At 45.8% G+C, this 12,731-nt stretch overlaps 1 protein-coding gene across 1 annotated transcript; it reads right to left on the reverse strand.

Moving 5' to 3' along the window:
* Window positions 1-513: 513 nt before the first annotated feature.
* Window positions 514-12,358, reverse strand: LOC104331210 (cytochrome P450 3A9). Its single transcript, XM_009936496.2, has 13 exons — window positions 12,175-12,358; window positions 9,394-9,487; window positions 8,910-8,962; window positions 7,673-7,772; window positions 6,952-7,065; window positions 6,581-6,669; window positions 5,403-5,551; window positions 4,278-4,405; window positions 3,526-3,610; window positions 2,986-3,146; window positions 2,320-2,546; window positions 1,343-1,505; window positions 514-1,145 (listed from the first exon to the last, which is right to left on the reverse strand). The coding sequence occupies exons 1-13, from the start codon at window positions 12,348-12,350 to the stop codon at window positions 1,047-1,049; spliced, it is 1,638 nt and encodes a 545-aa protein (XP_009934798.2). The 5' UTR covers window positions 12,351-12,358; the 3' UTR covers window positions 514-1,046.
* Between the last annotated feature and the right edge of the window lie 373 nt (window positions 12,359-12,731).

Here is a 12,731-nt window from a genome sequence, read left to right on the forward strand (position 1 = left end):
GACTTATGATCAGGGGTGGTATAATTCTTTTGGTCATATCATCACGCTGATGGCAGGACCAGCCCATAGGGCACAAGCTCTGGAGCAGTTCAAGAGCAAAGCAGCCGCAGCAGACTGACACCCCATCATGGGCAACACATAAACCCCATCCCTGGCTCTGGGAGGAGGCAAGAATCAGCTACAAGCTGTGTCCAGACAATTTCTCCAGGAGCAGTGGCCCTCCTGCGTTGTCACCACCTCCTGTGAGCTGCTTCTGCTGCTCTCTGCAATCCATCCTCCAGTGCGGAAGAGGGTTGGCTAGTGCTGAACTGAAGGCAACCTCTTAATCAAACTAAGAGATGGGAGTTATAGTGTTTGTAAAATACTGTACAAATGGGAGGGTTTGATCGCGTTAAATGAAGGATCAGATTCATTAAATTAAGTGGGAAGCAATGTACATGGATAATTTCAAGGGTTGAGGCTGAATACGGTTTTTAAATAGGAAGTGATCAGCCGCTATACACAACACAGAGCTGCTCTCAAACATTTTTAATGACAGTATTTGTACACACTTTAGTTTAATTAACACATGGCACAAGAGAGGTTTGGTAACTAGGATATAGTCTCAAACCAGTCAGCTCAATTATAAGACAGGAAATTTCAAGCATCAACACACCAAGCAGAACATCACCTGTCCCTGCCCAGCAAGGTCTGGCAAGCTGAATTTCCATCTGGAAACGGATGGTTGTTTCTCTGGGATGTGACAGCAATTCCTTCTCCCCAGATTGAGAAGTCCCCTTAGAAGTGGATGATTAGCTTCTCATTTGGATTAATTTCTTGTTTTCTGCAGTCAAAATTAAGGGGACTGTATATTGTCACTGCCCAGTGATCCACATTACATTTCTGACAGCTATGTTTACTAGTAAATATGTAGTAATTGCTTCCAGCATTAACAAGAGCTGCTCTTCTGTGCCTGTACATGTAGGACAGACTTCCTGCAATGCGTGATCCCGTTGTTAGCACAGCACTCATTAGATGCTGGAGAACTTTGCAGTTGCAGCTGGGTTTTACGCCTCTGCAGGTGCAGTGTTGCTCCGGGGGACTAACTTCAGAATAATCGGTTTCTTTGGTGTTAAGAGTCCCTGTGAACTCAGCTTGAGAGGGATCTGCAACAACAAGAGGAAAAGCACATTTGGAGACAGACAAATAAGTAGAGATTAAAGGAAAGGATCTTGGCCATGGTTTGGTCCTAACTTCTTCCATACTGCTTGCAAGTGCAAAGCAACTGGTGTTGGTGCCCACGGTGAGAAACCAGGCACCTGGCTCTTCATGTGAGAGTTTCAAGATGTAACCTGCTCCTCACCTGAGTTTCTTTGCAGGTCTGGAAGGTGAAATGTTGCAACAGCATGGTGATGGCAATTTTCAGAGACAGGAGAGCAAACCGCATCCCAATGCAGTTCCTGGGACCGGCTCCAAAGGGCAGGTACACATACGGGTTTATGGCCTCTTTGTTTTCCTTGCTGAACCTGGATAATGACATGGTTGGCGAACAGAATGAAGGCAGCAGGAAGTACATATCTATATTACTTTTCCAGAGATCTCTTTCTGGTGGTCTATGGAGACTTGATTAGTTTTTTGCTAAGGTATCTCAGCATACTCCAGCAATCGAGCACTGTGTCAGAGCCCTCATCCAGGATGGGGTGGGATCCCATTTCAATGTTTAGTTTAGCTCTGTTCATCCAGAGTAGAAGTTAGGAACAATGTCAAAATCTACACGCTCTCCCCAAATGACTGATATTTCCTATCTGTTGTGTTTAGTGAGAGAAACCATGGGTTATCTCTTGGGAGCAGCCTGTAGGTTCAGTCTTGCTGGGAATGAGAGATCGATACCAGTTGTAAAAATTACTAACTTGGGAAAAGCTATCACTTCCTTGAAAACAAAGAGGGAAGGCCACTCTGGAAGGATCAGCTCTGGTATGTTTTGTAGCAAAGTCTGTGTGATGGAAACAGGTTCACCAATGAAGATTATACAGAAAGATGGCTAGCAACTACAAAAAACTCCAATCAACCCACTCTGTTAGCAAGCCCAAAAACTGTGTACAAGATACTGTATCAATGTTATTCTCCGAGCAAGATTATGTTGTTTGAAACCCCTGCTGTAACTGCAAAGCTCATTTTCTTCTTAAAACGACATTCCCATGAGCCTGCAATTTCTCATTGGTATTGTTGGTAAAAAGATAGGAAGAACACCATTAGGAAGCTAATCGGTGATTAATACTTAATTACTACGTGAGGAAAACGCAGCATGATCTCCCTTCCCTTTCATTACACTTTTTGTACCTTTCTGGTCTGAACTCTTCCGGGTTTGGCCAGTACTCGGGGTTGCGGTGCAGACTATAGGGTGGGATCATAACAACGGTTCCTTTGGGAATGGTGACTCCATTTATTTGTACGTCTTTCTTGCAGGCTCTCTCAAGCCGTCCTCCAAGGGGGAAGAGCCGAAGGGTTTCACTCACTGCCATGTCCAGATAGTCCAATTGCATCACCGCTTCGTACGTGAGAGGAGCCTGTGGAACGACAGGAGAACGGTGACCAGGTATGTTGGCATGAGGATTGGATTGTCCCAGAATGACTGCTGAGATCAGAGCGTCCCCAGCCCCTGCTGCCCCAGCTATGAGTCAGACTCACTGAAGAACAAAATGCAAGGTGGAACTTGTGTAATTGGTTTCATTTTCCATGCCCAAGTGATGGAAATGCCTGGAAATCCACATCTACTTGTGTGTGGGTGCGGAGTGCGGCAAATGGTTTTGTGCAGTGGGGTGGCCTGTAAGGTTTCAGCTGCCAAAATAAAATCGCTACAGGGTGGAGTTTTCTCGGTGTGTGTGTCTCAGAGCTGTTGGAGGAACCCAAGAGGAGGGTGTTTAGGAGCTAAAGATTTTTTATTGTCTTGACTGAGCAACGACAGCAGGGTCCGAGGGTCTTCACCATCACTCAAGGTCCCCTTACCTTGTTGGGTAAAATGGTGTCGATTTCCTCCAGCAGTTTCTGCTGCACATCAGGATGCACAGCCAGTTCATACGCCAGGTAACCAAGCAAGTTGCTGGTGGGCTCGTATCCAGCAAAAATAAAGATGAATGCTTGCGTTATGACCTCTATGTCAGTCAGGGCTGTGAGGAGAGAGGACACGGGGAGGTGAGCAAAACTGGTGTTGGCTGATGGAAGGCAGGAACAGGTAGCAACAGGTGGGGTTGAGGCAGATTTGTTGTGGTGGTTTTCTGCTAACACATTTATAGCTACTCTGCTATCTGTGTGGAAAAAGTCATTTGATAGAGGAGTCGGATGACTGCCATGGCAGTCCTATTCCCTGGAAAAGGACCTGGGAGATTCCACTTAGTCCTGGTGCTGGCAACAAGGGACAAACTTCTGACCAGCTCCAGGCAGTCGAGATGGTGGTGAGCCATTGAGCCTTTCTCAGGGAAACAGCTCCCCATGTTCTCTTTGCTCCCACAGCCCCTGCTCCTGTGATGAATATTTGGATGTTGTTACATTTATATGAGTGATTTGCTTCATTGCTCCCATGACTGGTTGACTTCTGGGATTCAATCATCAGCTGCAGAAAATCCACTCTGCCCTGAGAAGAAAAGCAGGAGAGTTTCTTTGGTGACAGGTCCCTCGGGGGGCCTCAGAGAAGCAAATTTCACAGCCTAAGCAAAATTTTTGAACTGAAAGCATCCCCAAAATATATGTGAGTTCCTTGTCGTAAAACACAACTCTTGCATTTTATTTTGGAAACCTATCTGTCCTTTTCATGAAGCTACTGCATAGGAAAGCAGTGTCTCGAATGAATAATGGGAAAGGGACCCAAACTCTAAAAGGGAGAATTTTATCAGGAAGCAGCTTCAATTTTTGAAAAGTAAGAAGGGACAGCACAACGCTGAAAGGTGATATTGCTGCTCTTGTGCTGCTTATTCCGCCCTCTATTATCCTCTCCCTAATCTTCTATAGAGAGTCTCCTCTTTGACATATTACAAGTTCTGCGAACCCAAGCTTAATGCAGTTCTGCTGAGCCTTTATCTGGATTTAGCTTCAGATCATGGGTGTACAGAGTCCACTTGCTTCCCTGCCAGGACTGGTCAGATGAGGCTTTTCTGACAGTATTAAAATAGTGTTTACACTTCAGTAGATTCAGGGGTTTGAGTCATTCTGCTTTGACTTCACCTTTGATATCATCACTCTAGATTTCATTTAATTGTATTTTCTGTCACAACTGCCAGCAAATTCATTTCATGCTCATTTACCTTGTAAGTCTCCTTTTCACGATCCTGCTTAATTTTGGAGATGGATCTTATGAAGAAATCTACAGCATCACTGGGGAAGGCACTTACATTCATCTTGGCCAAAAGAGGAATAAATATTGGGAATACAACTGAAAAACAAATTGAAAATAAAATCACACACTGTAAACAAACTCTGCCTCATATAAGATAGCTATGGTTGTTACTGAGCAACTAATGATGCTACTAAGAAATTATTTTCTTTCTTCATTTATTTACCTGGGAGAAGCCTAGGCCTTGCCTTTTTTCCTTTTTTCTTCCCTTGGGACAGTTTGTCTTGATGCAACCCTCTCCCAAGTACCTGTCAGCTGGGCACAACTGAGCTGGGTATAATCTTTGCTTTAAGACATGACCAAAGCCGAAAGCACATGCCACTTTCTTTTTCTAAGGACAGCACTACAACAGGAATGTGGCTCAGAAGACAAGTATTTCAAATTCTGAACTCTTTTTCTTTTAGGCTGAGCTATTTGCTGCCACGCTGTGCTCATACAAACATTTTCGAGTCCTTTTCAGAGTACTTCCTTCCTCATAGAGACTTGATCTTGAGCTTGTGTATAGATTCAGAAAATCTGTAGCACCAGAACCTCCTCTATGCACAGATCACAACTTTCCCTGTGCTTTAGCTAGGTATCTAATCTTGATTTAAGGTTGCAAGTGATTTTAAGGTCCATCACCACTGCTGCTAAGCTATTGCACTGCTAGGAAATTGCATCTAATTACAGTCCCCACTCAGCACTCTCTTCCAGAAAATGCATTTCAGATAGCATCACTCTCCTCAAGCCTCACAGCTGAACTTGCTTTTCAACCCTAGAATCATTTTCCAGCACTTATATGAACATCCCAGCCAACATCCAAATGTTTCTTGCACTGTGGACGCCAAAGGTGAGGGAAGCATTTACCTGTCTCCTTCCCAGAGTTTTAGCATGAAGCTAACAATGAGAAAATGATGACACAAGAGCCATTAGGACTTCCATACTAGCTAGTGAGGTTATCTAAGCAATAGTCGAGTCATTAATCAATAGGATCTGCTTGCTGAAGTCCCATTTCAGTAGTACTCTGACACCTGAATGAAGCTTTCAAGTCATTTACATGCAAAGATGAAGAGTGGGTCAGAAAAGTCAAACTTGACCAGCTTCTGCATCTCTCTAACAAAGGGGTCTTTGGGGTTGTTCATGGAGTCGATGTTCACACCAAATGAAGTGCTGGTGATGATATCCATGCTGTAGCTTCCAAAGATGCTAAGAAAAGGTGGAAAAGATAGCCTGTGGTTAAATATTTGGACCAAGTGAATAGAGTCCTTTCTGATGCCTATGTGACATTCAAATATAAATTCTCATAAGACCTCCTGCCCTGGTTTTGAAAAGGAAATTTGCTATATGGTAATGGAAAAGCACTTGCAGTGAAAGGGATAGATTTTTAGAGTTTGGTTTCAAGACTGCACAGGCTTTGAAATTGGACAGTTTTTCCAAGGATTTTAAAACTGCGTGTAGCTACATCAGCAGGTGCGTGCAAGGACAGCATGAGGCTCTCGAGGATTTTAGTTTCTTGGCGAGGGGTGGTAACACAACCTGCTTCAAACATACCATGGAAATGGTCTTGTTCAACCCAGCACAGGTACCTATAATGGTGCAAACTGTCCAAACCCTCTCCTTACGGGATTTTTGGTAGGGGAGATCTTTGCTAGTGTGTGACTGCTGGTGTGCAGCTGCCCTTTCTGCATCCCTGCTTTGAAATTGGGGGTGAAATGCACAGGTTTTGGAGCCCATCTGGAGGGCACAGATGAGGATGACACACCTAGGGCCACACTACATCCTCCCTCCTCACTTCCCCCAGCAATGGGGGAAGCGATGGATGAGCATCCCACAGTGCTGGGTGTGGGACTGGGAGGTCAGCAAACCCTGTGCCCTGTGGTATAAGAAGGTGGTGCACAGATACCCAGGGTATATAGGGGGAAAACTGGGTTTTTCTAGTGGATTTGGGGTTATCTTGGATCTGTGGATTCACAAAGCTGTGCTGGAGCTTTTTTTGTTTCCTCCCCCATTCCCTTTAGAAGACGTCTCTGTAGATCTCTGCCTCTAGGAAGTTTCAGTAACATCCCAGCTTGAATTTTCCCTTTTGGCTTTCCAGCCTGGCTTTCAGCTAGCCCAGTTTCTCATTTCAGAGATCTGGTTTACCCAGCAAGTGATCTGTGTCGCTGGTAACGAACAAACCACAGCACTTGCTAACCAGGTTTACTGCTTAGCCTGCTGTTCCTAGCACCTACTTACTCCTTTACAGAGAGAGCATTGTCCTTTTCCGCTCGCTTTTGAACATTTTTCACCAAAACTTCTCCATAGTGTTTCATTGTAGGGAACATCTGTAACACAAACCACAGATGGTCGCTTAGGTATAGTCCATTTTACTCATTTAAGACAGGCTTATGAAGACTGCAGGGAATTTCATTAATATCTACAAATAAGATCTTTCTGCTAAGCTTTTATTTTAAGCCTTTTTTTGGTTCACGTTAGGCATAAGTTAAACAGACCAGCTTAGTTACCAGGTTCTCACTAAAGAAATTGGACCCCTGTGACAATCTCAACCTGGAATCACTGTCTGCTGACTTGCTGGTCTAGTTTGTACCCGCCTCTCTGTGTTTTACCTCCTTTAATTTCCCACTGGTGAAGGTTGGGGAAAGCACAGTACGAATCCTTTTCCACTGTTCGTCTTCAGCTAATGAGATGGCGTTTTTCAGCACCCCTACAAGTTCAAAAGGCTGGAGGGGAAAAAGACAAGGTGTTAACCCCAGAAAAGATAGTGGTTTCCTTGCAAGAATGGGAATGTAGCACGTAGCCCTGCCCAGGCTATTTCAGGGGCACTACTACTGGCAGCAGGTTAAGGCCTGGCAAACAGCCTCTCTCAAGACCCACATATATAAATAAAGCCCTTTCCTGCAATAAACCAGCTGTGAGATGTCATTTCCATATCCAGGACAAGTAACCCAACAAGCTCAACGTAGATGCACACCCACCCCAAACCGTGCCACCCAGAGCCTGCATCCCAGCTGCTGGCACATGTGCTAGCTGGACCCTTATGGACTCCTGCATGCTCCCACAGACTCTAATTCATCCATATATATGTATATATGGGTGTGAGAGCAGCATTTGTCTGAGGTGCAGGTGAACAGCTTCCTCTGCCAGCCTGGCTGTGCCGTCCCCCGGCTGTAAGGCAGGGGAACAGTGACATATAGTGGCCATTTACAGCAGTCCCTATAGCGCAGTCACTCGGCCCCTATGCAGCCCTGCTACATGCTTGACAGGCTTGTCTCCCCCTGTCCGCTGTTTTCTGGACTTTGTGGTACACCACGATGCTTCTGCTCTTACCCTCCGGTTGGTAAAGGTGGAGTAGCACTCTTTAACCAGCACATTTTTAATGATCTGGGGGTCCATGACAGCCAGCACAGGTTGCCTGCCATCATAAATCCTGGCAGGGGGAGAAGAGGAGACATTAAACAACCCCAGACAGTTGAAGTACAAGGCTCAGCTGATGTCCATGAAACAAAATGCATTAAAAAAATGCTCCTCCATCACCAGCCTTGCTGCTCTGAAGATGCCTAAATACAGAAATGTAGAAAGTAGAGACAGAAAAGGACTCCCAGGCCTTCTTCCCTCTGGTTTTGAAAATTATAAAGGGGGCTAAACACCGTCCAAATTCACTGGGAAAGGAGCAGAGCTCAGTCCCTTCAAGGACCAGACACTAAACGAAGCAAGAGTTTTCACTTTCTCCCCAGACTCTCTGTGTTTTTCCAGGCACTTAAACACATTACAGTATTAGAAGGAAACTTGTTCGACCCCTTTCAGGCTCTTGAACTGGGTGTCTGGAGACTCGGGCTGACAGCACTGAAATATCCTTGGAGATGAAACTCGATCCTTGTTTTTGTCTTTTTAAACTGCCAGCTCTGAATGCTTCCCTGGAACAGATGTAGATTAAGTGGATCTACGCACTTTCCCTGTTTATGTGAAGAGATACTTTCCAGACTCCATTTTTTAAAGTTTCTATAGGGACCAATGGATGCATTATAGAGGATATACAATTTTGTAGCCCAAGTTATAACAGTGGTGATAAAAGCCATAGGAGATGTCCAGAGCAGAGCAACGATAGCTGCGTGAGCTTCCAGCGCAGCAGGGAAGGACTAGTGGCACAAGGAAGTCGGCAGACTTTAGATCTGCTGCTTCTCTCAGTACTGGGAGTCAGTCACGTTCCTGTGCTATTGGCAAACCAGAGGAACTCAACCTCCCAGTTCCAGATTCTCCCTTAAGTAAATAGTAGTTTTGCTGCTGGTTTTGTTAGGAGCAGGCCAGGGCCTTTTGTTATCAGCTTTAAAACAGCTTTCATAGTATAGGTCAAAGCAATTTCTGTATAGCGTGACAGCAGCACAGCCCTGCAGTCATCAGGCCTGAACGTAAGCCACCAGGAGGACCCTATCATCACTGTACTTGTTGTGCTGGGACCATCAGCAGTGCAGGCAGAGAAAAGGGAGCTTTCCTAATGCATTTTTTTTTCTCCCCTTTGTAGGGGTTCTAGTTTCAGCTTCAGAAGAGATCAGTGGTTCATACTCACCCCCAGACTTTCCCATATTTATGGAAACATTCATGGTCGAACTCCAAGAAACCCTGCGGAAAGCAATTTACAAATTATCTTAGAAAGGCTGCAGCAGAGGGGGTGATGTTAGCGATGGTGGGTTGCGAGGGGTGTCTGTAAACTTATGTTCAGAGCTGCCTTCTGAGTTCTCCTCCTCTCCAAAGTCATCATGAAGGGCAGCATGAATGTACATCACGCCTGTGAATGAGCTGTTTGCCAGGACGCGGGCAAAGGGCAGCTGTACATCAGCCACCCCCGGGTGCTCGTTTGGAGATGCTGTAAAGGCAGGGTCCCGTGATCTCTGTTACTGAGCCCTTATCCTGCACCAGCCTTTGGGCAATCTGTGCGTTAGAGCGAAGCTTGGCATTTGGAGATAACTTATCATCGCCGTGTATCTGTTTAGCTACAGCTGTATGAGCAAAGGCAGATATTTCTGGAGCCAGGAAGGCTTTCAGTCACTTACTTTGTGATATTCCAGGCACGTCCCGAAGAAAGGCAGAGGTCTTGGCCCAGGAATACCCAACTTCTTGAACAAACCAAATGGCCAGGTCCCATATCTGTGGGATAGAAAGGGCAACCAAAGGCTACATCACCGTGGCACTGGGGCTGCAAGCTCTCCTAAACTCGGAGAGTGCAGCAGTGTCCCTTTGGCTCTGAGTAGAGGAGGCTGATCCAGGAGCTGGAAAAAAGCAGCCCAAAAGAAAATTCACCTGTAAAAATTACTTAATGAATGTGGTAAGGCTCACTGCTGCCACACAGAGCTTCGGAGAGATCACTTTGCTGTGAAAGCAGCTGTCTCCTGAAGGCATAGGTGCTCCGGTGGAAAAAGGACCTAAAGCCTTTAGCAAAAGTCAAGAGAGGAACGTATTATCAACCAAAGGAGAGGCAGAAAAGGGAGCTGGAAGAAGGAACACCAAGCTTACATGATTTTATTGAAGAGAAATCAAAGCATTGCCAGAAGTTATGTCCCAAACAGGGTTTTTGTCAAGCTGCACTGTAATTTCATTTACTGTTCTCCCTCTCCTTAGCCCAGCATTCACTCAGTGGCGTATCAGGAATTCTTGACTTGATGGTTTTCTCTTTAGATTTTATTGACAGCTTTGCAGATTTCTTTCCTCTGAAGCACCCTTTTTGGCAGCTGTAAAGTTATTACTTCTACCTCGGGGCTGGCTGTTTCTCAACAAGGGCCTGGGCTGCAGCCCTTTGAAGCTTTCCTTTGGCTGTGTTGAAAGAGCTCCTCAAAATATTTGTTTTTAGTTAGTAGCTGCAGCTTCCCAAGTGAGCAGTTCATTGCAGAAGGGATGTAAAACCGCAAAGGTTTGGCAGAGAGATGTTATCAGAGATCATCTCTGGGCCACATGGCAGCAGCCGCTCAGCCAGCATCTTGGAGATGCTTTCCTGAAAAGCCAGAGTCTAGGCTGAGACTTAGGGAGGTTTCCCCTGCAATGAGTAACACTTTTCTAAATCTGACGGACCCCAAATTCCCCCAAGCTCAGGTTCTGCCAGAGCACAAAAGTGGACCTCATCTTCTGGTCCAAACAGAGCAGGCAAAAACCAGGCAATGGGGTGTTGGCAGGTGCAGAAAGTTTTCGCAGAGCTCATTTTGTCAGTGTTTAACCTCTTCTGTCAAAGGTTAATTCAGTGCTAAGTATAAAATGTTTGTGAATTCTGTGGGCAGCCAGGGCTCCGGGAGGACAAGGCAATGCCAGTCTGGCCTGGTTACAAAGCCCAGAAACACTACAGGAACGTAGGCTAGACTAAATTAGTTTGAAACATGGCTAGGAAAACGCAGGCTAATGCTTTTACAACTAAAATGTGACACGGTTTTCTGCAGGCTGAGAAGGACCGTTCAGTCTAAAGGCAGACAATAATCATTACTACTTCTCACCATGGAAGTGAACCAGAAATGCCTGATATTCCTTCATGTGTGAACTGGAACAGTGCTGCCCCAGTTGTCCAGCATCTGAACAACCTCCCCGTTGTCATGGGCAGTGAAATTTCTATTTTAGCTCAGATATCAGAGTACAAAGATCCAGGCTTTGTACCTTTTGCCACAACAAAACTGCAAGTGGCTGCAGAAAGTGGGAGTGTGGTAAACAGCAACCTTAGATGGCCACAGAGTTATTGAAATAGGAGACTTTAGGTCAATAATGAGAGTGGGGTTTGGTTTTTTGTTAAAGAGTCTGCCTCAAACAGGCTTTTGAGTGATCCAAATCACAGGAAAGGGTTCAAAAAACCAGGGCTAAAAGTTTCAGAGCTTACTGAACCGCCACACTTGAAGCATTACCAGGGCAGACAAATGGATTGTGCTCGTGTGCACCACATTAATCATTAAGGTTTATGGCCAGCAACATGCTGTCTCTGCCTAAGGGCTTGTCAACACTGCAAAGTTTGTCAGTCCAGCCTTGTTGGCAGAGGCTGCCAGCGGAGATGCTGTATGTCCCAGCAGAAGGGGGCTTTCAGCCAGCCCTGCTACGCTGCAGCGCTGAATGGCATCAGCAAAGCAGATGGAAGCATTTTCTTACTAGCACGGCTCCTCTGACGCAGCGGGATACGCTTCTGCCTGTTGGAGCTTGTCTGAAAAGCCATGAGCAGAGAGCTGACCTTGGTCTGGGCTTCATTTCTTCCCTCGGCCAGGGTGGGCTGTGGGGACGGGCAGGGGATGCTGACCCTACAAGCACGTGGCAAATCTCACTTCTGCAAACTGGCCCTTCTGGTCCAGCTGCCCGTGCATGGAGCGTCTTACCTGGGCACCACGGGAGGAGCAGTAAGAACTGATCCTACGAATGCTCCTTTCCTGGTGCCTTTCTGCTGCTCTCCACCTTTGCAGGTCATGCAGCAGGGTCATCTGCTCCTCTCCATAGGACAACCTCAGTCAGGGAGGCACAGCCTTCCTCGGACTGTATTTCTGTGGAATATAACCCAATCAACGGATCACGATCCTCCCTGAAGCCAGCACCCTGCTGGTAATGAATGCCTGGCACCATTGTTATTCGATTACGGCTTTGATGCTTAGCAGCGAGATCGTAACAGCGCACGCAAATACTCCAAAGCTTGGAGGAAGATCACGCATCTGTACAGTCTTTAGACTCCTCCGCTACTTCCCAGAGCCTCGTTAGAGGCTGGAAATCTGGAAATCACACCTACCTGTTTGCTCTTCAGCAGACTAGCTGCAGAAAAACGAACAACGGCAAGAACAGGAAAACGGCATGAGCAAAGAACCAATAACGAGTATTTTACTCACGCTATCAGGAGGACTAGGAAAACAAGCAAGAAGGCCCATGTCTCTGTAGAGAACGTGGGAAGAAGGTTCATTTTGGTTCTTCTCTGGTTGGCTTTGAGTTCTGTCTTGATGTGTTTGTCCCAGGTCTGTGGGAAATAGGAGTGTTTCGCAGCGTGCAATCTTTTGTGTCCAGTCATATGATTTATGGGCTGTCCTTCCAGTGTGAAGGGGGAGGAGTGGAAAGCAAAGGTAGCAAAGTGTGCTGACGTGAAAAACATGATTCATGTGATAGATAAATGCCTGGCTGAACTGACTGAACTGTCAAAGGTTCATATAATTTAATACATATGTTGCCAGGCATTTCCGCTACTTTCTCTGTTGTAGTAGTAAGTAATAACTGACTTCTTATTGAGTAAAGCTCCTGGGCTCCTACACCAAAATAAATAAAACCAAGTTACGATGAAAAGGTAAATCCCAATGCAGGTGTCAGAGTTGGTTTGCAAAAGGGAAAGAGAAGTGAAAAGGTTATTCGTATATTGTATGACAAGATCTTTTCTGGTAGCTGAATTAACCTTGGC

The sequence above is a fragment of the Opisthocomus hoazin genome, chromosome 15 (assembly GCF_030867145.1).
Source record: "Opisthocomus hoazin isolate bOpiHoa1 chromosome 15, bOpiHoa1.hap1, whole genome shotgun sequence".
In the NCBI taxonomy this organism is placed as follows: domain Eukaryota; kingdom Metazoa; phylum Chordata; class Aves; order Opisthocomiformes; family Opisthocomidae; genus Opisthocomus; species Opisthocomus hoazin.

Coding starts and splice junctions, on each gene's coding strand:
- LOC104331210 (XM_009936496.2), bottom strand. CDS start 12,350: ATGACTGGACACAAAAGATTGCACGCTGCGAAACACTCCTATTTCCCA. Junction 6,670..6,951: donor CCAGTGGGAAATTAAAGGAG/GTAAAACACAGA, acceptor TTTGTGTTACAG/ATGTTCCCTACAATGAAACA. Junction 1,146..1,342: donor AGACCTGCAAAGAAACTCAG/GTGAGGAGCAGG, acceptor TTGTTGTTGCAG/ATCCCTCTCAAGCTGAGTTC.